The 24835-nt window shown below is 35.9% G+C and overlaps 1 protein-coding gene across 1 annotated transcript in view; it reads right to left on the minus strand.

Moving 5' to 3' along the window:
* Positions 1–283: 283 nt before the first annotated feature.
* Positions 284–24835, minus strand: part of DDX60 (DExD/H-box helicase 60) — a 101325-nt gene continuing 76773 nt past the window's right edge. Inside the window, exons 30-38 of the mRNA XM_030816307.1 lie at positions 23502–23702; positions 14762–14866; positions 14356–14497; positions 13320–13441; positions 9361–9508; positions 8082–8224; positions 5706–5857; positions 4631–4693; positions 284–1002 (exon numbers count right to left, since the gene is read on the minus strand). Of these exons, the coding sequence (XP_030672167.1) occupies positions 903–1002; positions 4631–4693; positions 5706–5857; positions 8082–8224; positions 9361–9508; positions 13320–13441; positions 14356–14497; positions 14762–14866; positions 23502–23702 (1176 nt within the window). The 3' untranslated portion in view covers positions 284–902. The remainder of the gene's footprint in view (positions 1003–4630; positions 4694–5705; positions 5858–8081; positions 8225–9360; positions 9509–13319; positions 13442–14355; positions 14498–14761; positions 14867–23501; positions 23703–24835) is intronic.

Consider the following 24835-nt stretch of genomic DNA (forward strand, 5'->3'; position numbering starts at 1 on the left):
AATGAAAAACAGGTTTTATTCTAAGCCAATGTAATCTATTTATAAATAATAGAATACAAAAGATCCTCTTTCGGTAAGACATCTAGGTGGCAGGAGACAGCAGACTTTTTGCTCTGAGGAAAAAAATTTTATGTTTTAGTTTAGGATCTAAAATAGATTCTAGACCTGTGACCTGAGGCTAAGGGTAAAGGGGGAAGATTATTATATATAAATTACAATATATATGATGAATAGATTGTGCCAGAGGATTGATAGATGCATATATTTAACACAGTGAGACCAATGGTAAACAGATCGAACCCACTTTATTTCTTTGTGGTTTTCCAGTCACTTACATACAATTACAATAAAGCAAATCATTCTCTACATTTTTGTTAAATCATCACAAAATGTATGTTTAAAAAGTAGTTTAAGTTTACTAGAAAGTACTATCTCAATAGCTGTATAGCTAACTTATGTAAATCATATTTATGCTAATTGAAGAGATATATTTCACCTCCAGGATATTGTATTCATTTTTCTAGCCTTAATAAACATTTTATAAATATTGACACTGGGGATAAAATTACTGATAATATTATATTTACTTTGGCTTCACAGAGTAAAAATTGTTATTCAGTCACATACAACATTCTCGCATTTTTTTAGTCAATCCTCAAACTACCTGAGATGTAACCATTATTACTGAGTTATAAAAAGAAACCAAGATTCAGGTATACTAAATAATTTGTGAGTATTCGTGATAGAATATGGCAGGTTTGATTGTAACTCTGTTTGATTCCAAAGTGTTTGCTTTTTCCACTTCATCATAATGTATTTCTGGCAAGAAGCATGAGAATCAAAAATGTGACCTGAAAAACTACTATGGAATTATTTTTAAGTGGTTTGCATAGACTTTGTTTTTAGACTTTGTTTAACTTTTCCCAAAAAGTTGTACTCAGTTGTTCAAAGGCTAAGACAACGTTGTCGTCTTCATTTTCACATAGCTCACGCAAGGAAACACTGGAAATGGGGAAAAAATACAGGATCCATTTTAGTGAGATTGAATATTATAAGAAAGGCTTTCCTTGGGTAGGCAGAAGTAAGTAAATCTCAACAGATGATGAAATTATGTTAGCAAAATATGAGGAATAATGATAAGAAACATATTTCTCCTAAAAAATCTTGTATAAAAAATTTAAGGAAAGATAACAAAACAACCGCATGCAATTCTTCTCCATGAATATTACCAAGAGAGTCTGAAAAGCCATCAAATTCCACATAACTTGATCCCTTCTCCCTTCAAACGTGCAACGCAAATTCCTTTTCTTTCCTCTACGTATCTCTTGTGGAGTCATTTTGTGTTATTTATGCTACTGTGTCCAGTGTATACTGAAATCCAGAGGTGGCTACATCTACAAAGAGGATTATATTGCTTTCTTTACCTAAATGTGTAAAAAGATAAGGACAACAAGATATGGTAAGCAGAATAATGGCCCTCCAAAGATGTCCACATCATATATTCCCCAGAAACCGATGAATAGGTCAGGTTACATGGCAAAGGGGAATGAATTATGGCTGCAGAGCGAATTAAAGTTGCTAATCAGCTGACCTCGAGATAGGAAAATAATCCTGGATTATCCGGGCAGGTTCAGTGTAATCTCAAAGGTCCCTGTAAGTGGAAGAGTGAGGCAGGAGAGAGTCAGAATGATGCAGTGTGAGAGTCTACGAACCATTGCTGGCTTTGGAGATGAAAGGGAGCCACAAGCCAAGGAATGCCGGCAGCCTCTAAAAGTTGGAAAAGGCAATAAAAGTAGATTGTCCCTTAAGAGCCTTTACAAAGAAATGCAGCCCTGCTGACAACTGGATTGAGCCCAGGAAGACACATTTTGGACTTCTGACCTCCAGAATTGTAAAATAATAAATTCGTGTTGGCTTAAGCCACTAAGTTTGTGGTAATTTGTTGCAGCAGCATTAAGAAACTAATGTACAGGTAACAAAAAAGGAGAGAAGAAATCCAAGAATGAACAGTACAGCTGGACTGATCAAGGGCTGAAAACTATCATGATCTGACATCTTATCAGCCTTTTATTATTTGCCCCTACCTTGTTTCCACTAGAGTTCCAGTTATTTTCTAGTGTCATCACTGGCCTACCACAAAAACTGATCAGTTCTGTCTCTACAACACCAAATTTCCTTCTGAGTTACAGACGTATCATTGTGACTACTGAACATTTCTTCCTGATTGATATCTCCCAGATATAATGTGATGTGTATAAATTCTAGCTCACTATTTTTCATTCTCATCCCCAAATGTCATGCTCATCCTTGTTTCCTATACATCCTTAACAAAAATAGGAACTTTGGTCATCTTTACCAACTGTACAATTTTTTTTACCAATTTCTTGAATTTTAGCTCGTAAATATTTTTCTGATCACTCTTCTGCATCATATTTCAATTCCCTTAATTCATACCTTCACCCATTTTCACCTGCATGACTGTTACAGCCTTTGCACCTACCCATTTCTGCCACATATATAATCCACATGCTCATGCTCCCCTCATGCTTATGCACTGTCTACACATTGCTCAAAAGATGAAGCCCAAACTTCTTAAAGTTAACATAAAGACCTTTCCTGATATAGATCCAAATTCCATTTAAAGTCTCTTACAACAACCCAGCATCTTCCCCCATCTCTGTCAAATGCCCATATTCTCCATGTCGACATAGTGAGCTTGCAGTCTATCCCTGACACATCAGGCCCTTTCTCATTTCTGTACTTTGAAAATACTATTTCTTCTTCCTCATAATTTAAGGCTTAGTCAAAAAATTACTTCATTTGAGATTCTTTCTTTGAATGCAAGTAGCATTAGTCATTCCCTTATCTGCCATCATAGCTCTGACCGTGTTTGTAAGGTCTATAAGTCAGCTTCTTTCACTACACATGTAAGAATTTTTTTAAAGCAGGTATATCAATTTAATGATCCCTTGGCCAGGCGCAGTGGTTCTTGCCTGTAATCCTAGCACTTTGGGAGGCCAAGGCGGATGGATTGCCTGAGCTCAGGAATTTTGAGACCAGCCTGGGCAGCATGGAGAAACCCCATCTGTACTAAAATACCGAAAAAAAAAAAAAAATTAGCCAGGCATGGTGGTATACACCTGTTGTCCCAGCTACTTGGGAGGGTGAGGCAGGAGAATTGCTTGAACCTGGGAGGTGACGCTGCAGTGAGCCGAGATTGCAACACTCCACTCCAGCCTGGGTGACAGAGCGTGACTCTCCGTCTCCAAAAAAAAAAAAAAAAAAAAAAAAAAAAATTATGAACCTTTATAGCTCAAATGCTTAGGAAGTGTGTCTCATACCAACAATGCTTCAATACTTCTTGGATGAATGCGTGAATGATTGATTGATTTCCTTGCCCAAGCTTTTGAGACAGCTTCCAAGTCTGTGGAGTTTCTTGGGCTGCTCTGGAGATAAAAACTTGAGTAACTATGAGCCACTCAAGGAATACCCTATCTAGAGATATTTCAAGTGGACAAAGCAGTTTCCTTCTGCTCCCAAAAGTTTTACTCTCTGTATAAAAAGTCCAAACAGGCCAATTCTGCTCAGATCCAAGATATAAAAAGAGACTTGATTAGCAAAAACCTAATAATGGAGAGATTTGTGGCAAATTAAATATATAAAAAGGGATAGGACAAAGCAACACCTATAAAGTATTGAGTTGCATGCAGATTGAAGACTTTAGAAAGACGGACATTTAGGCTGGGAGCGGTGGCTCATGCCTGTAACCCCAGCACTTTGGGAGGGCAAGGCAGGCGGATCACCTGAGGTCAGGAGTTCGAGACCACCCTGACCAACATGGAGAAACCCCCTCGCTACTAAAAATACAATATTAGCAGGGCGGGCATGGTGACACATGCCTGTAATCCCAGCTACTCAGGAGATTGAGGCAGGAGAATTGCTTGAACCGAGGAGGCAGAGGTTGCGGTGAGCCGAGATCATACCATTGCACTCCAGCCTGGGCAACAAGAGCAAAATTCTGCCTCAAAAAAAAAAGAAAAGAAAAAGAAAGATGGACATGCAACTAAGCAACAGTAGATGGTCAACGAAGCCTAAGAATGGGGTACCCACATAAAGTTAGGTATTGCTTGGGACCCCACTAGGTTTTGTTAAAGGTGAAAATAGGAGGCCAATATGAAAGATCAGAGTCAGACAGAGCCTGGAGAAAACGCAAAATTCAAAGTATGTAAGTGAATATAAACTAGAGACCGCATGGAACCCCAAGGAGCCCTCTGAAATATCATGTCCCATGTCCTTGACATACATAGATTGTGGCAATAGAGAATACCAGGATCTAGGAGTCAATGAAGCTTTCGAATATCGCTGCCTGTCAGTGCATGATGCCTGGGGCTGAGACTCTAGTCTGGATGAAACTTCATCTCAACTAGACATTGGAATTAATTCTGTTATAGAAATAATACAACATGTGTTGAGGAGACATTCTGCAGAGCCTTTGGGGAGTTGAAATGCACAGCACAGAAGAAGCTTATGGCACCTTCATGTACATGGCTTATAGTAACAGCTCAACATTTTTCAAATTATAAATAAATTATTAAAAAATCTAAAATCAATATTTAAATATATAACACACCTGATAGATTTAATGGTGAGTGCAAAATCCTTCAATAAATAATAAGCATCTCCTTCATTCATCCTAAAGAAAACAACATTTTGAAAATTAATAATACAAAACATTAAAGAATATCCTATTTTATATTTAAATGCTGAATTTTATCAGTAACAGGTTGCTTTTGTCTGTCAAGATCTCTTTCCAAAAATTATTTCTGCCACAGACTCCTAGATATTGATCTGATCTATGGCAACGGTGATTATGAATTCAAGAGCTGAAATTTCACAATCATAGATAAGCAATAAAAACAGGAAGCTGGCCATCTTAGGAGACAACCAAAATAGGAAAACAAAGCTCAGGAGGGTAAATTGGAACTAGAGACTCAAAAGGGAAGAAACAGATGTATCATTTACTAATGTCACAGCTGCTTTATTCACAATGAGTCACTTTTTTTCAAAACAGTGCTCAACATCTTTGAAGAGTGTCAGATATTTTAATACCTTCATTCTATAAGGATTGCTCAACATTTTATGTAAAAAACAAAATTGGTTTCCTGCTTTGGTGTGACAGAATGCCCCTCCCCACATCTATGTGCTCAGTGCCCAAGTCAATTTCTTCATCCTGGGTAAATCCAAGAGTGTTTACCCCTGGCTACTATTTTTGAAAATGTTTTTCCTGCCACAGAACTAAAACAATTGTCATGTACTCAGTCCTACATCTACTCTTCTCAAATACTGGAGAGCATGCCATTATTTGTTACTCAGTTTTAAAATATCTAATAATGAATAAACAGGAGAGTAATAAATAAAAATATATCTATGAGCATATGCAAATATTTATATCATTAGAGCACAGCATTATGTCATGTGAACTGGCCTAGGTGCCAAGATTTTGCTGGAAAACCACAAACAAAAATAATACCAAATTTGTTATTCTCTCTTGCCATTAGTCTCTAAAAAAAAAATCTAGTATGTTTAGTATGATTTAACCTGCACTTGAAACTGTAATGAGGTTTCTTCCTTAAAATTCATTAAATTAATTCATTAGAGACAGAGATGGGAGGACAGAGAAACAGAGACAGACAGAGAGAACATACCTGTTATCCTGGACTAATCCTAGCAAGGAACCATGTTTGTAGAAATCCAGTGCATAGGCATTAAGCGGCATTTTCCTTCCTCGATTATCAAATTTCTGTGACAACAGCACTGGAGCCTGAGAGCGATTGACACCGATTGTGCCTAGAGTAACCTGAGAAAATACGATTCTTCTTAATGTATTATTTATGTATAAAGAAAGTTGATGATTTCTTATGTGGTGCTTTGTAGATACATCCTTTAGTCACCATTTTTAAAGCCCATTCTTTGCTGTGAAGGAAGAGGGTGTCTTAGCCACACATTGTGGTAGCACCATGCTAAGCAAGAGTGGAGAGTGGCTCAGCTCCACCCCATGAAGATGACTGCCTCCACAAAATACCGATGACGCTTTCAACCATCCATCCACTAGAACATAGAAACACTCACTAGGAAAGAAAACCTAACACCATTGCATTCTCCTTATTGGTGAAAGGAATTGTAAAAAGAAGGCGGCGAATAGTTTTCCCATGTCTGCTCATTTTTTGCCAGCTGTACTGTAGAGGATCAATAGAACTCTAGCATACTGTTATTATGAGTGTAAATTGGCATAGCTACTTTTTTTTTGGAAGTTACAAATAAATTTTAACAACTAAGCAAATTCATACATAAATATCTATGAATAATAAGAGTTGACTCCATGTACTTAAGCAGATCAGTGATGCAAATTATAAATTGCAGCAATATCTAAACAAGACTCTATTATTAAAACTTAATAATTTGCAGGTAACCATTCAAGTGACAGACATCAACTGCCTTCACTCCTGCTGAGACTTGTCTGGCACAGCTACTTTTCAAATGAGTTGGTAGTAGCTTGAAAAGTTTAATATTTGAATATTCTTATTCCTATATGACTCTGAAAATTATTTTAACCCAGAAAATCAATACCTAAGAGAAACTATTGCACATACGCACGAGACATCCATAGCAACACTGTGTGTAATAGCAAAGATGAGAAAGAAACACAACTATTCGAAACAGTAGAACAGATTAACAGGCTGTTTGATATTCACACTATAAAATATTATCAAGTACTAAAAATAAAAGAGAGTTTGACGTTACAACAGGGATGAACCTTAACGCATAGCATTGAATGTAAACAAAAGCGACTTTCAAGTGACTGCAGTAACTACTCCTTCACTTTTCATAAAATTCAAGAGCAAATTAATATAAAAAGGGATTTTGTAATATGTAGTTTTTAAAAAGAAAAGTGAAAAACAAAGTTTAAAAAGGTTGATGGGCTGGGGGAAAAGGGGAGACAAGAAAATGAAATGTGGGAGGAGTACACAGATCCTTAGTACATGGTGTTCATTTAGTTCGATGCTTTAGAACTTATCTATATGCTATACAAGACATATTTGTATGTATATTTAGCATTATATTAAAAGGTAAAATTAATTTTATTGTTAATTAAAATAAACAATAAAAGCAAAACAATTTTAAGAGGTTATAACTTACTCTAGTAAAGTAAATTTGTATAAAGTGAGTTGGGTAAGGTAAATGTGAGGGAATATGGAAAGAAAATGTGAGTTCCAAGAGGAAAAGAACTGCAAATTTATAAATCCTTATAAAAAGTTTTCCTGACTTGTTCTTAACTTACTGACTATGGGTATGAAAACACTATCTTGTTGATATTCCATTTTATACATTTAAAAGAATGATGCATTGGTTTTAACACACCAACATTTATTTGAAACTAAAAACTATATCTTTAGAAAGTATTTAAATTTAGGATAAAAATGTATGTGTTCATTTAAAATGCACAAGATGTATATAGTTTACAAAATTATTTTCAGTGATACATGACTATGATTTTGGAATAAAATAGAGTTGAGACAACAATGTTAATCCATAATATCGAATGTAATAAAACACTTTTTCTCAAATTTTGTATTAAAATATAAATTAAATTTCACCAAGTGTCAACATTCAAATGAATTAGCCAGGATCTTCCAAATGTGTCTAGTTCTTTGCATTCCATTTTAGGCATCAATGATGCAGACTATAAGTAGTATTTACAGCATTTATAGCAGTACTGAGAAAGTCTGAAGACAGTTTTAGGTGCTACTTCCACAGCAGACCTGTGTCAATATCACTAGAGCCTTCAAAGATGGAAGAAAAGTAGTGGTGCCTGGAAACTGAGCAGGGTCCTCAGGCCCACTCTGAGAAACTGAAATCATATTGACTTCAAGAGCACCAATTCCTGAATATATCTGTTGATACATCCAGATTTTTTTTTCCTTTTTAATCTGGGAAATTCGAAGTTCTTTCTAAGCTGCCTAGCAATATAAATCCATTCTTTCTTAAACATCTTTTATTAATAAGCCACACTCTTCACTTACATGGTTTGGAGTCTCTAGTTGAAGCAAATCATCATCAAAGTTCCCAGACAGACAAACAAATGGTGAAATTGCTACTCTTCCTTCCTTGCAGCTCATCAAATGACATACGAGTTGAGAGTCTTCACATTCTTTACCTGTGAATTCTGACAATAATAGTTAGGGATAGATTAGTGTTTTGAACTCAGTCAAACTGTCAAACCTCAGATACTTTCTGTAGACCATGTTACAAGGGGAGCCATTCAACTTCATGTAATGAAGACTGAAATGTTTTGTAAGTTATATCACATAAGGTTAGTAGCATAGCTTGGCACAGAATACATTCAATGAAAGTTGGCTATTAATGTTAGTATTGCTATTATAAAAATGTGTATTATATTTTAGTTGCCTTAATCAATAAGAAATGAAAGACTAAATTTAAATTGTATATTCTTATCAGAGAATTATTTTCCTTTGTACTTTTTCTTACTGAACTCAGACTTGCCTTCAGAATCTTTCCTGAAACCATGCAGCCACAATTAGTAAGTTTGGAAGTAGTGCATGAGAATAAATATATTTTCCATTTATATTCTTATAAAACCTAGATCAGACATTCAAACTGGGCTCTAATTTGTAACTGAGGCATAATATTCACAGACTCCAATCTCTCCTCACCTGTGATGGTCACCTTTTTGTATCTATTTTCCCTTAGAAGGCTTCCATCTATTAGCTCATGAAAAAAAAGAGCAAATTCTAAGAGTGTTAACCATGTACAAAACACTATTTTAAGATTTTCATATATGTTAACTTAGTCATTTAAAACTCATCAAAACTACGTAGATAATGCTATTCCCTTTCTCATATATCTGTTCAGAAAACTAAGGCATGAGTATGGAGTCTCTCGCTCAAGATCTCACAGCTAATAAGTAGCAGAACCAGAGTTTGGACCCAGAAAATACGCTCAGAATCTGTGTTTATGAAAACTAAGCGTATTTCCTCTCAAGAGGGAGTGACAGAATTAGTCTCTAGTTTCTCTTCATCTCATAGATGCCCTTACTCTGTTTTCCAGGCTTGACCCTGAAGCAGCATTTAACAAGATGGTTATAAATGGCCCTATTTAGTTTCACTCTCTTTTGCCCTTTTAATGTCTAATAAGCAAAATTTTTTTCTTAGGAAAAGGAATCTCCTCACTTGAGGGCAAAATAAACTTTCTGGGGTTCCACTCTTCTTCCAGAATAAACTATTCTTAGGCAATATTATTTATTCTTCAAATTGTTCCACAATGGAGGTAAAATATACTTACTGATTTTTGACAATGGGAGTTGATATTCCTGATTCATATCAGCCAGTTTGGAAACAATTCGTAGGAAAGTGGTAAAGTCCTCCATAATTTTCATGTTATATTCATCTAAAGCATCACTGAAATCCTCAGGGAGATCATCAAGGAACACCTAGAAGCCGAATAATTTTCAGAGAGATCTATTTACCTTCCTTCAAAACTGAATCGTTGGAAGAAGAAAGGTAAAGAACATTGCAATATAATTCTAGAGTTATCTATTAATATTTATTCAATAATGTCACTGTTTTATTTTTTCACTGGTGAAGTTCAGGTAACTTCATCTGTTGTTTCTATTTGCAATTATGAAAACCAATACCTTACTCATCACCCTTAAAAATGTATTTTGATATACTGAATCAAAGCCACTTTTAAATAGAAGCATGCCCTCAAATAACATTAGACTTGTGAAAATTTCAAAGACTCTAGTGACACATTTGAACTGCAAGGAATGAGACAAAGTACATTTGCATGCCTAGAGTAAATCTCATTTTGTTTTGAGGGTTTTTTAAACCTCACTGGATTCATTTTGCTTATATTTAGTTAACTATTTTTTCACTTATATTCATGAAAGAGAAGTATCTCTAATTTTCCTTTTCATTATGTCCTAGTCAGGTTTTGGTATTAAAGCTAACTTTTGCCCTTAGAAAGAGTAAATATTGCCTCTTTTTGTATTATCCAGAAGAGTGTAGTGGACTGAATGTTTTATATTGTCTCAAAATTTATATGTTAAAATTTGAACACTTAATGTGATGGGATTAGGATGCAGGGCCTTTGGGAGATGATTAGGTCATGAGGGTGGAGTCCTCATAACTGGAATTAGTGCCCATAAAAAAAGACCCCAGAGAGCTCCCTTGCCCCTTCCACCATGTGAGAACACAGCATAAAGACAACCATCTAAGAATCAAAAAGCAGCCCCCACCAGACACCTTGATTTAGAACTTCCTTTTAATTATTAATTTTTTATTTTTTGGGGTCCATAGTAGGTGTGTATATTCATGGATTATATGAGATATTTTGATGCAGGCATGTAATGCATAATAATCACAGCAGGGTAAATGGGGTATCCATCACTTCAAGCATTTATCCTTTGTGTTACAAACAATACAATTATATTCTTTTAGTTATTCAGCCATAAAAAAGAATGAGATCCTGTCATTTGCAACAACATGTAAAGAACTGGAGGTCATTATGTTAAGTGAAATCAGCCAGGCACAAAAAGACACACTTTACGTGTTCTCACTCCTTTGTAGGACCTAAAAGTTAAAACAATTGAACTTATGCAGATAGAGTGGAAGGATGGTTATCAGAGGCTGGGAAGGGTAGCTGAGGGACGGAAGAAGTGAACGTTTAATGGGTACCAAAAAATAGCTAGAAAGACTGATCTCTTCTCAGCCTCCGAAACTGTGACAAGTAAATTTCTGTTGTTTATTAGCCAGCCAATCATTGCTACATTATAGCAGCCCAAACAGACTAAAATAAAATTTGTAAAAAGTTGCTGTTATTCTCTTTACAATAAAAATCATGCATATTTAAGGTATACAAACTGGCGTTTTAATATACATATATAGTGATGTTATCCTTACCAAGTTTGGAAGAATTCACCAGTGAAGCCATCTGAGCCTTGGGTTTTCTTTGTGGGAATGTTTTTTTTTTTTTTTTTAAATAATAGATTAAATTTCTTTACTAGATATCAGAACCAGACTAAGTATATCTTCCTTGCTCAGTTTTGGAAAGTTGTATTTTCTAGGAATTTGCCCATTTGTCTAAATAGTCAAATATATTGCTATAAAGTCATTCATAAAATCTTCCTTTGCTCTTTGCGATGTCTAAAATAGAGCCTGTAGTACTGTCCCATTTTCTTTTCTAATACTTGTGCTTTTACTCCCTTATTCTTAATGAGTTTTCTCTTTGGCCATTTTTCTCCATCATTTTTTTTCTGGGACTCCCATTATATATACATTAAACTTTTTCCATGTGATTCATGTTTCTTATGCTGTCTGATTTTTTAAATTTTTTTTATCTCTGTGCTATACTTTGGATGCTTTCTATTATGCTGTCAACTTACTGATCATGACTTCTGAAATGCATATTCTGATGGCCAGATACTGTATTTTCAGTTCTAAAATGTCCATTTAGTTTTATACATTCTAATTATCTAGTTAAAATATCCATCTTTTTATAAATTTTGTCTCTCCTCCTATTTTCTTGAACATATTAATCACACATAATCCTTATATGTTATTGCTAATGTCTGGATGATTTATGGATCTACAATTATCGACCTCTTTTCTTCCTGCTTATTGGTCATATGTTCATGCTTACTCACCATTTAAGGTTTTGTTTTGGTTTTGGTTTTGCACCAGAAATTGTTTTCAAAGGACTTTACAGGCTTTAGATGTTATCTTTCACCAGAGTGAATGCCCCCATTTTCGTGTTTGGCCAAGAGAGTGAAAGTATGATCACCTCAATACCAGTACAGAATGCAGTGGGTATTATTTTACAGTTTTAGAAGCCTCATTTATGCTTTGTCTCTCTTTCTAGGTCATGGATTTCTGAAGATTTTGAGAATAAGGCTAGTTAGTCTTAGTCTTCTCAAATCTAAAAGACTGCTAAAGATCCACCATTGTGCACGTGTACCCTAAAACTTAAAGTATAATAATAATAAAATAAAATAAAAGATCCACCTTTTTCCTATAGCACTTCCTAACCTGCTATTTAATTTTCCAGTCTAGAGGGCTTCGAAAATATCTTGAGGGGGATACAAGCCTACCCATGAAGGCAGACCCAGATCCTTTTCTCTAGTGAGTTTTTATTTAATATAATGGGACTTTAGGAATTATTATCTAATTTTTTCTTTTTCTTAGAGATGGGGTCTCCCTCTGTTCCCCAGGCTGGTCTCAAACTCCCAGGCTCAAGCAATCCTCCCATCTCTGCCTCCCAAAGTACTGGGATTACAGGCTTGAGTCACCATGTCTGGCCTATTTTTTAAAGCTTTTTGGTGTAGTACCCCAACATTTCATGCAGATCTGTCTGTTATGCAGTAAAGTGTATTTTTATCATGATCTTCTTTTTTCAAAATAGAGATAGTGAATTTTCTATGTTAAATATAAATTTATTTAAACAGAACAATTAAATAATTGTTTCAAAAATGTATGGGTGGTGAAAAGTATAAAGATGATAGGTCAATGACTAAAATTGTGTTCACTGCTCTAGAGGGCATTCTGTGAGAGCACAGATGTTTAATCCAGCATTGTGGGATTAGAAAATATATACGAATTCTTTTTGTTTGTTCCATAGCAACTTCTCACTAAGGTTATCTTGTATAAACCAGCATATCCCATTTTATTCTAGGGAAGTATAATAGTAATAGTATTTTATGTTGACTTGATGGTAGAGAATCATAACCAAATAAAATGTTGCATGTTACAAATAAAATTGAAAAAGTGTTTCTCTGCTTTTGGTCTCTGTGAGTCAAGTAATGATTTCTTAGATGACTATTCTAATATTTTCTCAGTGAAGACATTATAATTCACAACATGTACTTCCCTTCCATAGTTCTACCTTAAGGTAAAAGGATCCTAAAAGAACAGTATATTCAGTGATACAGCTAGATGTTTCACTTAATGTATAATTAGCATATCTTTTCTTTAGTCACCTGATGTTATAATTTGATACAACCAAATGAAAAACATGAATAAAATGTTGATCCTGTTTTTTTCACTAAGATTTAACTTTTTGGTAGATTTACAGAGGGAGACATCAATTACAGATTAAATATCACACTGATCACAAAAAGAACAAATTGTTCTATAAAACAAATGAACTGCCCTTTGAATTAAAATTCTACAGCTGCTAAGTCATTTTAGGTAAGATCTATTTAGTGATTTTACATTACTAAATTTCATCAGAATCACACAGTTTACCTTTGATTGATAAAACTCGAAGTCTGCATCTTGGAACTTTGGTGGAAAATATCTTCTTCCAAAGAGATGTGCCAATACTAATACTAGCTTTTCCATAACATCTTGAGAAAAATGTTTTGAGCCTATATAAAACAAAGGGTCTTCTTGTAAATATGAAAGGGTATAATTCTATTTTTTCATGTTTAAATGGAATGTCATATTACATTTAATTTCATGGAAACTAAAAATTTATGACAAACATAGCAATAGAAGAATTACCATATATCTGCTAATAGTTTTTACCTGTGCCTTCTTTTTCATCCTTGCTACCTATACCCTAATTTAGATCCTAATGATCCCACAGAAATTGCCTTATTTCCTTACCTAGGTTTTCCTCACTTTAGTCTATCTTAGTGATTTTAAGAACTACCATATAGATTTAGTGTTTAAATGTAAAAATCAAAGGATTTTAATCGAAAATGTATTAAATAAAATGTATTTAAAAATTTACTCAATATGGATAAAATTGTGCTATTTTTAGGGGAAAATATGATTCTAAATTACACTATTAATATAATATTAGCTATTTAGGTATACTATACAATAATATTCAAAGAAAATATGATTGGAAGAAAATATTCACAAACATTAATAGTGATTATCTGTGGATAGTGTAATTATGAGGAATTTTTTATTTTTAACTTAATGCTTTCCTATATCCTTTTTCTATGATGCATATATATTATATTTAATTAGAAGAAAATATTTTCTAAAAAGTGTATATTATTTAATATGTTATTAATCCTGGAGGCAAGGAATCACTGAAGTTAATATTTTAGAGGTGTCAACATTGTAAATACATGTCATAAAACATGGCTATCATTTAATATATATTAGTAGGTATTTACTTTATCAATTGAAGGTCTATAAATTACCTACATATTAATTGTATTTTCTTTATTAAAAATATTCCTGAAGTGTTGGTTTTCTACAAATCTGTTGCTATTTTTGGACTCTCTCTCTACATATATATATATATATAAAATCTCAAGCTTACCTTTCCTGGTTGGCTGACAGAGATCATGGAAAAGGCCATTTACAAGGAAACTGACAAAAACAAGATTAGAAGGTTCATGATAATGCAAATGTGATACAAGTCCAGCAAACCCCATAGGATTACCTTCTTGATCTAAATAGCCCTAAAGAACAAAAAACAATTTATTAGTTTGACTCAAGTCACCACATAATAAGTAACTTATTAAGTACCAGTTTAAAATAGTATTTAATGCCAATATAAGAAATATTTATAACTACTACTGGGCCCAACTTTTATAATTATACTATTTATAAATAATATCAATCATTGGATAGAACCTTCTAAAAGCTACAATTTGTTCAGCATGATAAGAAATCTAGATAGTAGTAATGCTATTTCCCCAAAACAAAAGTGCAGTAATGCATACCTCTTTCACCAGGAACTGCAAAGAAAACAGGAAGTAAAGTTTTAACATGTCCATGACTCTGGGTTGCTTGAAGGACAGCAATGAATGCTTTAGCACTGATAGCACCTTTAAAGAAAAGAGTATTTTTAGACACACAATGTTAAGTGTTACAAAATATATTTGAAAATGATAATAAATGATAGATCAATATCTATTATACCACACAGATACCAGAAATGTATCAGAAAAAATTTGATTTCATATTATTTTATAGTGTTACATGGCAACTTCTTTAACAAAATACAGCACATAAACTGAATTGTCAGAAATGAAACGTATTGCCAAACAGTCTGATTATTAAAGCCATTCCAGTTCAAGAGTTTATAGCTTTTAAGTTGTTCTAGAAGTAAGAAGACATATTATCCCATGTTCTGCAATATTATTACAAAAATAATGTAACTAGGTTGATTTCACCAATGTTATAAAAATATTGCTTGTTTTCCAGAGTAAAACTGCATTAAAGTACATGTATCTTTCAACTTCCCACTAAAATGTCTATGAAATTCCAAAAAAAAAAAAAAAACCCGTATCATCAAAATTGAAACTTAACCTGTCTTTAGGCCTGAGGGTTTATAGAACCTAGAAAGAATCTCTACTTACTATAAGGCTAAAGGACTAGGAGGAGGAAGGGAAGGAAAAAAAGGAAGGAAGGAAGGAAGGAAGGAAGGAAGGAAGGAAGGAAGGAAGGAAGGGAGGGAGGAAGGAAGGAAAGGAAATGAGGAAAGGAGAGAGGGAAAGAAGGAGAGAAAGGAAGATGAAGGGAAGAGAGAAAAAAGAAAGAAGAGAGAAAGGGAGAAAGAGTGGAAGGGTGGAAGAAGGGAGTGCACTTTCTATCTCCTTACTGTGGGATGATATTTTTGAGGGCACCATATCTGGCCTTTTTTGCAACCTCTTCTCTCTCATATGCCACATTTAGTCAGAGATGGCAATGGTCAGAAAACAGCATAGTAAAGGGTGAGGGTTTCATGGTAGTTCACTATAACCACAGAGATACAGACCTCATATTAAAGTCATTCTAAGATTATAAGAATCCTGATAGCATTGCATACTATAGTTTATTGTGATTAATGTCATCCAGATAATCAATGTGTAATAAGACTAGCAGAAGTAGAACATGACCTTTCAGCCCAGAAAACTACATAGATGAAGATCTGCTAAACACTGATATTTGGGCCAAAAACTATTCATCCAGCTCAGCTCTGAAAGGGTATTTGATTAGCATTTAGGTGGATAGAGTGAAGCCAGAAGAAATTTCATACATCCCATTGCTTGGCAAACCATCAGATTTGGATAGATGTATCCAAAGTCATAAAATAGAAAAACCCACAACAGATCAATTCTTCTTAAGAAAAATTGATCATCTTCTTAAAATTATGGTCATGCTGTAAATATTTATTGAATGTCTACATCAGAAAATCAGACAAACAAACATTATTGGCCTTGGAGTGCTTACATTCTAGTGGAAAATATAGAGAAAATACATGAAAACATGATAGAGATAGGAAGATAGAAAGATTGATGATAGGTAGATAGATGATTGATAGATGTAGATAGATGGATAAAAGATAAATGATAGAATGATACATGATAGAAAGGCAGGTAGATAGCAGATAGATGACAGAAGATAGATAGATAGATAGATAGATAGATAGATAGATAGATAGATCGATTGATCTAGGTAGGTAGATGGATAGAAATATAGATGATAGATATAAAGAAAGATAGATCAATGTAGATAGATACATAGATAGATTTGATGCTATATAGGAACTGATGAGAACTCTAACTGAATAAGGAACATTGTCAATGCAGCAGACAGGGAAACATTTATGATTTAGAAGGCATAGTGAGGGTAGGCTTCACTATGTAATATTAGAGCAAAGAATTTAATGTGGTAAGAGAGTGAGGCCATGTATATGTCTCCAGGAAGATCTTAGAAGGAGAAGAAACAGCAAGAGCCATGGTCCTCAGACCGGAACATGCCTGGGGTGTTCATGAAGCAGGTAGCAGGCCATGCGGGAGAGAGGAAGAAGTGAGCTTTACAAGCTGGTAAGATATCATATTCTACAGGATCTCATAGACTGTGACAAGGACATCTTTTCCTCTCAAGAAAAGATCTGACATATGAAAATTGTTTTCTATATGCAGCAAAAAAAAAAAAAGTTGTTTTGAAAAAATATTTGTATGCTCTCTCTCACCACTCTTATTCAATACAGTATTGAAAGATCTGGCCAGGGCAATCAGGCAACAGAAAGAAATAAAGGATATTCAAAGAGGAAGAGAGGAACTCAAATTGTCTTTGTTTGCAGATGACATGATCCTATATCTAGAAAACCCCATTATCTCAACCCAAAAGCTTCTGAAGCCGATAAGCAACTTCAGCAAAATCTCAGCATACAAAATCAATGTGCAAAAATCACAAGCATTTTACTATAAACCAACAACAGACAAGCAGAGAGCCAAATCACAAATGAAGTCCCCTTCACAATTGCTACAAAGAGAATATAATACCTAGGAATACAGCTAATAAGGGAAGTGAAGGACCTTTTCAAGGAGAACTACAAACCACTGCTCAAGGTATCAGAGAGGACACAAACAAATGAAAAAACATTTCATGCTCATGGATAGAAAGAATCAATATTGTGAAAATGGCCATACTGCCCAGAGTAATTTATAGATTCAGTGCTATTCCCATTAAACTACCAGTGACATTCTACACAGAATTAGAAAAAAAACTATTTTAAAATTCATAGTGGAACCAAAAAAGAGCCCATACAGCCAAGACAATCCTAAGCAAAAAGAACAAGCTGGAGGCATCATGCTACCCAACTTCTACCTTTAACACAAGGCTACAGTAACCAAAATAGCATGGTACTGGTACCAAAACAGACACATAGACCATTGGAACAGAATAGAGAACTCAGAAACAAGACCATACATTTACAACCATCTGATCTTCAACAGAAACAAGCAATGGGGAAAGGGTTTCCTATTTAATAAATGGTGACAGAAGACCTGGCTAGCCATGTGCAGAAAATGGAACTGGATCCTATCCTTACACCTTATACAAAAATTAACTCAAGGTGGATTAAAGACTTAAAGGTACACCCCAAAACTATAAAAATTCTAGAAGATAACCTAGGCAATACTATTCAGGACATCAGCATGGGCAATATTTCATAATTGATGTGGTTTGGCTGTGTACCCACCCAAATCTCATCTTGAATTGAAACTCCCACAATTCCCACATGTCATAGAAGGAACCCAGTGGGAGGTAATTGAATCATGGGGGCAGATCTTGCCCATGCAGTTCTCATAATAGTGAATAAGTCTCATGAAATCTGATGGTTTTAAAAAGAGGAATTCCCCTGCACAAGCTTGTTCTCTCTTTGCCTGCTGCCATCCACTGTAAGACATGACTTGCTCCTCCTTGCATTCTGCCACGATTATGAGACCTCCTTAGCCATGTGGAACTGTAAGTCCATTAAAATTCTTTCTTTTGTAAATTTCCCACTCTTGGGTATGTCTTTATCAGCAGCATGAAAACAGACTAATACAGTAAATTGGTGCCAGTAGAGTGGGGTGCTGCTGAAAAGATACCTGAAAATGTGGAAGTGACTTTGGAATTGGGTACTAGGCAGAAATTGGAACAGTTTGGAGGGCTCAGAAGCAGACAGGAACATGTGGGAAAGTTTGGAACTCCCTACAGACTTCTTGAATGGCTTTGACCAAAATTCTGATAATGATATGGACAATGAAATTCAGGCTGAGGTGGTCTCAGATGGAGATGAGGAACTTGTTGGGAACTGGAGCAAAGGCGACTTTTGTTATGTTTTAGCAAAAAGACGGGCAGCATTTTGCCTCCACCTGAGAGATTTATGGAACTTCAAACTTGACAGAGATGATTTAGGGTATCTTGTAGAAGAAATTTCTAAGCAGCAAAGCATTCAAGAGGTGACATGGGTGCTGTTAAAGGCATTTAGTTTTATAAGTGAAGCAGAGCATAAAAGTTCAGAAAATTTGCAGGCTGACAATGTGATAGAAATGAAAATCCCATTTTCTGAGGAGAAATTCAAGCTGGCTGCATGAATTCGCATAGGTAATAGGGAGCCAAACATTAATCACCAAGACAATGAGATGTCTCCAGGGCATGTCAGAGACCTTTGTGGCAGTCCCTTTCATCACAGGCCCAGAGATTTAGGAAAAAAAAAAAATGGTTTCCTGGGCCAGGCCCAGGTTTCATCTGCTGTGTACAGTCTAGGGACCTGGTGCCTTGCATCCCAGCTGCTCCTGCTATGACTAAAAGGGGCCAAGGTACAGCTCAGGCTATTGCTTCAGAGGGTGGAAGCCCCAAGCCTTGGCAGCTTACACGTGGTGTTGAGCATGAGAGTGCACAGAAGTCAAGAATTGAGGTATGGGAACCTGTGCCTCGATTTCAGAGGATGTATGGAACGGCCTGGATGTCCAGGCAGAAGTTTGCTGCAGGGACGGGGCTCTCATGGAGAACCTCTGCTAGGGCAGTGCAAAGGGAAAATATGGGGTTGGAGAACCCACACAGAGTCCCTCCTGGGGCACTGCCTATTGGAGCTGTGAGAAGAGGACCCCCACCCTCCAGACCCCAGAATGACACATCCACCGAACAGCTTGCGCTGTGTGCCCAGAAAAGCCACAGACACTCAATGCCAGCCTATGAAGGCAGCCAGGAGGGGCACTATACCCTACAAAGCCATAGAAGTGAAGCTGCCCAAGGCCATGGGAGCCCACCTCTTGCATCAGTGTGACCTGGATGTGAGACATGGAGTCAAAGGATATCATTTTTGAGCTTTAAGATTTGACTTTCCCACTGGATTTTGGACTTGCATGGGGCCTGTGGTGCCTTTGATTTGGCAAATTTCTCCCATTTGGAATGGCTGTATGTACCCAATGCCTGTACCCCCACTGTATCTAGGAAGTAACTAACCTGCTTTTGATTTTACTGGCTCATAGGTAAAAGGGACTTGCCTTGTCTCAGATGAGACTTTGGACTGTGGAGTTTTGAGTTAATGCTGAAATGAGTTAAGACTCTGGGAGACTGTTGGAAAGGCATGATTGGTTTTGAAATGTGAGGATATGAGATTTGGGAGGGACCAGGAATGGAATTATATGATTTGGCTGTGTCTTCACCCAAATCCCATCTTGAATTGTAACTCCCACAATTCCCATGGGTTGTAAGAGGAAACTGGTGTGAGGTAATTGAAACATGGGGGCAGGTCTTTCCCATGCTGTTCTCATGATAATGAATAAGTATTATGAGATGTGATGCTTTTAAAAAGAGGAGTTCCCTTGCACAAGCTCTCTCTCTCTTTGCCTGCTGCCATCCATTGTAAAACATGACTTGCTCCTCCTTGCCTTCTGCCATGATTGTGAGGCCTCCCCAACCATGTGGAACTGTAAGTCCATTAAACCTCTTTCTTTTGTAAATTGCCCAGTCTTGGGTATGTCTTTATCAGCAGCACGAACATGGAATAATACAATGATGAAAATGCCCAAAGCAATTGCAACAAAAGCAAACACTGATAAATGGGATCTAATTAAACTAAAGAGCTTCTGCACAGCAAAAGAAATGATCATCAGACAAAACAGACAACCTACAGAATGGGAGAAAATTACCCATCCAACAAATGTCTAATATCCAGAGTCTACAAGGAATTTAAACAAATTTATAAGAAAAAAAACAAACAACCCATTAAATAGTGGGCAAAGGACATGAACGGACACTTCTCAAAAAAAGACATACATGCAGCCAACATATGAAAAAAAACTCAACATCACCACTCATTAGAGAAACGCAAATCAAAACCACAATGAGATACCATCTCACGCTAATCAGAATGGCAGTTATTAAAAAGTCAAGAAACAACAGATGCTGGTGAGGTTGCAGAGAAATAGGAATGCTTTTACATTGTTGCTGGGAGTGTAAATCAGTTCAACCACGTTGTGGAAGACAATGTGGACATTCCTCAAAGAACTAGAGGTAGAAATACCACTTGACCCAGCAATTTGATGACTGGGTATATACCCAAAGAAGTATAAATCATTCCATTATAAAGACATATGCATGCATATGTTCACTGCAACACTATTCACAATAGCAAAGACATGGAATCACCCCAAATGTCCATCAACAATAGACTGGATAAAGAAAGCGTGGTACATATACACCATGGAATACTATGCAGCTATAAAAAGGAATGAGATCATGTACTTTGTTGTGACATGGATGGAGCTGGAAGCCATCATCCTCAGAAAACAAATGCAGAAACAGAAAACCAAACACCACATGTTCTCACTTATAAGTGCAAGGTGAACTATGAGAACACATGGACTCAGGGAGGGGAACAACACATACCAGGGCCTGTTGGGGCAGGGAGAGGGAGATCATCATTAAAAATAGCTAATGCATGCTAGGCTTAACACTTTGGTGATGGGTTGATAGGTGCAGCAAACCACCATGGCACATGTTTACATAACAAACCTGCACATCCTGCACATGTGCCTCAGAACTTAAAATAAGAAGATAGAAAAAAAGGAAAAATTATTTGTCATACTTAATGGGTGTCAAATGATATGGCCTCTTTGAGACGAGGCACTACAGCCTATGGTACAGAGACAATATAAATTGACATTTAAAAAATACATTATTATGATATAAAAGAGTGATGGATGGAGTAGTAAAGAGTTTCAGGGGCCAGGTGCAGTGGCTCACACCTGTAATCCCAGTACTTTGTGAGGCTAAGGTGGGTGGATCACAAGGTCAGGAGATCGAGACCATCCTGGCCAACATGGTGAAACCCCGTCTCTACTAAAATACAAAAAATTAGCCAGGTGTGGTGGTGCACACCTGTAGTCCCAGCTACTCAGGAAGCTGAGGCAGGGGAACTGCTTGAACCTGGGAGGTGGAGGTTGCAGTGAACTGAGATCACGCCACTGCACTCCAGCCTGGGCTATAGAGCAAGACTCTATTTCAAAAAAAAAAAAGAAAAGAAAAAAGAAAAAAAAAAAAGAATTTCAGAAAAGCAAAAGTCCAGTAGTAGCAGAATTAAAATCCACATTTGCATTATGAAGAGCCATAACTGACACTTCAGACCATCAGTGATATGGAAGATAAGTTTTATGTTTTCTCATAAAGAAAAAATAGCAATGAAGAAGAGAAAAGTGGGTTTCAATTTAAAAATCATAACTTTTCCTGAAAAAACAATGGAACAATTAACAGAAGCAAATAACAAAGATACAATTCAAGGATCTCTTCTTCATTTGAAAAATACCTGAGCATTGCATAACAATATGAACGTACTTAACACTACTGAACTGTACACTTAAAATGGTTAAGATGGTAAATTTTACGTACATTTCACCACAATAAATAAAAACCTGAGCATGAAGATTGAAAGGTCTCATATAATAACTAAAACGTCAATTTTTAAAGGATCCATAAAATAGAAAATCCTAGGAAATAAAACATTTGAAATAGAATAAAGAAAAAGATTCATATAATTGCATAAACAGAAAAAAATACCAAGTTAACTGCAAGAGAACAGAAACTGCCATGGCTCCTCTATGTAAAACATTAAATGCCAGAAGGCAATGGAAACAATCTTAGTTTGATTTGATGAATGAAGATAATAATATTCTAAGAATGTTATACCCACTTTTAAGACTCCCATATGTGAGAAGTTTACATGTAGGTCTTCTCAAATATGCAAAGCAAAGAAAATGAACCACCCTGATAACCATTTAAAAAAATAAGAAACCTTATTAGAAGATGTACTCCTCTTTATAGAGAGGTAAAAATGAAGAACTCAAGAATGGGGAAATTTTGGTCTTAAAAACGATATATGACTGCTCTGTAGGATCAGCCAACTCATCAAAAGAATCCTAGAAGAATCCTCACTTCAGAAAACAGTATCTGATTTAACTGGGCACGCTAATCACTATACAAAAACAGAAAGAACAGGTATCATTAACAATGCATCTCCATAAAGATGAGAATCAAATTACATAATTACGAATTTTAAGTCTGTCACTGAGGGATTGGATACAAAATTTTTATCTGGGCAACATACATCAGGACACGTCTATAACCATATTTTGAAGTTCAGTTACATACAACGATATCAGTGTTTAAAAATCAAATGCACACCCATGCCTAGAAAACTGGCTGAAAAAAAATGATAATGTGAGTGTCTTTGGGGAGTGGAACAGGGGCACTTTTTTCTTATTTCAACGTTCTACATTTCCCACGTATTCCTAAGTTTGAGTTACTTTTTTATGAAACACTTAAACTTTTTTGTTACAAAATCATAAAAATAAATCTTTTTTTCTTTCTAAATTGTAGAAAGGAATCTACTAATCACCTAGAGCTTTTTAAATCCATAGCCAGCACTTAACTACTATAGGACACTGCATTTCACACCTGAAAATATTAATCCTGGGTGATTTTCAGTGTCCATCCAGTCACAAATTCCATGTCTGATGGTGGAAACAAACAAAACTGTTATTCTCCCTAGCTACCCCCAATTCTATACGATTCAAGACATTACAAAACATTAAAAGACTGATGAAACTCAAGGGTGATTGCTACAGACTTATAAAAGAATAGCAGACCTGACTAGAGCCAGGCCATTGATGAAGACTGAACCTCGGGCAGTGTCCAGCACGGTACCTTTGCCTTGGCATCCTCTGGGTCATCTCCCTTGGAAGCCAGCAGCATGAGTCGCAGGACCAGGGTTATGCTGAGAGGGAACTGCCCTCTCAGCTCAGGAACATTGGATTTTATGAGTTTTCCTATTTTGGGGAATGGAATATCAAAGAAATACACATCTCCCATCAGGTCTTGACCTCTTCTTCCAGCACGGCCAGACATCTGGAAAGAGAATAGAATTACAATGTAAAACTTGCCTAAATGCCTCTACTGCCGTAGTGTAAGAATGAGCCCTTTACTCTGGTTTGGAGCATGGAAATTGTGCACATGTCTAACCATTAAGGAACGGACACTAACATGCAACTACAGAGTGCTTAGGAAATTTGCCACGACTGAGATAGATCCAAAAACTCAGACATTTGTCATTATTATGTACGTATTTCATGCCATTAATTGCAGTAGGCATTTGTATAATATGTATCAAAGAAATAATGATCTATTGAAGAAACAAAGAACACCGGCAAAACAGTGATGTCAAAATCACTTACAGCTGAACTCTAATATACCAATTTTCTCTCCCTGCCCATCTTCCCCATCTCTTATCCCTTTTCCACCCTCTCTCACACACAAGTGTGTTGAGTTACAAATCACAGAATAAAATATGGGCACAAACAGAATAAATACATGAGTGAAATAAAATTCAGAAATGCTACTTGTGTAAAAGCAAGTTATGAATAAACTCTTTACAGAGCTTATGTTAACTCTTATTTATTAAGTGCTTAGACTATGCTAAGGCACTGGGAATATGAGATGTGCCAATACTGAAACAACCACAAAGTGGAAGATCTAGAACTCAAACCCTAACATATCAATTCCCAAGTCCATCATCCCAAATATCAAACACCCTAGCTCCAGAGCCCAAAGGAGAAGATTCCCAAAAATGAGTTAGAAGAATTGATTCAGAGTATGGCAGCAGCAATAGAAATAAAAAGCATGGGTTGGTAACATGCTGGGAAATGATATAAGAATGTTATATTGGGTAGGAACAAGGCCTATAAGGAGAATAAAAAGTGTTTAGAGATAAAGGGAGGGAAGCACGTTGATAAATACCTGAATGTGGGTGACATATCTAAATTTGATTCTGTGAGCAGAAATAGTTATCAAATGTCTCTGAGCAGGGAGGTCATACGAGGATAAACCACGTTGTCTGCAGGACATGGTAGAATAAGGAGAATGGAGAATCAGGGAAATTGTACTAATAATACAAGACTAAGAACGTATGATGAAAGATGGTGGATACAGAAATTGCAAAGCAAAAATCAAATACCGCTATAGGAAAGTAATGAAGTGGGCTT

The sequence above is a fragment of the Nomascus leucogenys genome, chromosome 7b, assembly GCF_006542625.1.
Source record: "Nomascus leucogenys isolate Asia chromosome 7b, Asia_NLE_v1, whole genome shotgun sequence".
In the NCBI taxonomy this organism is placed as follows: Eukaryota; Metazoa; Chordata; class Mammalia; order Primates; family Hylobatidae; genus Nomascus; species Nomascus leucogenys.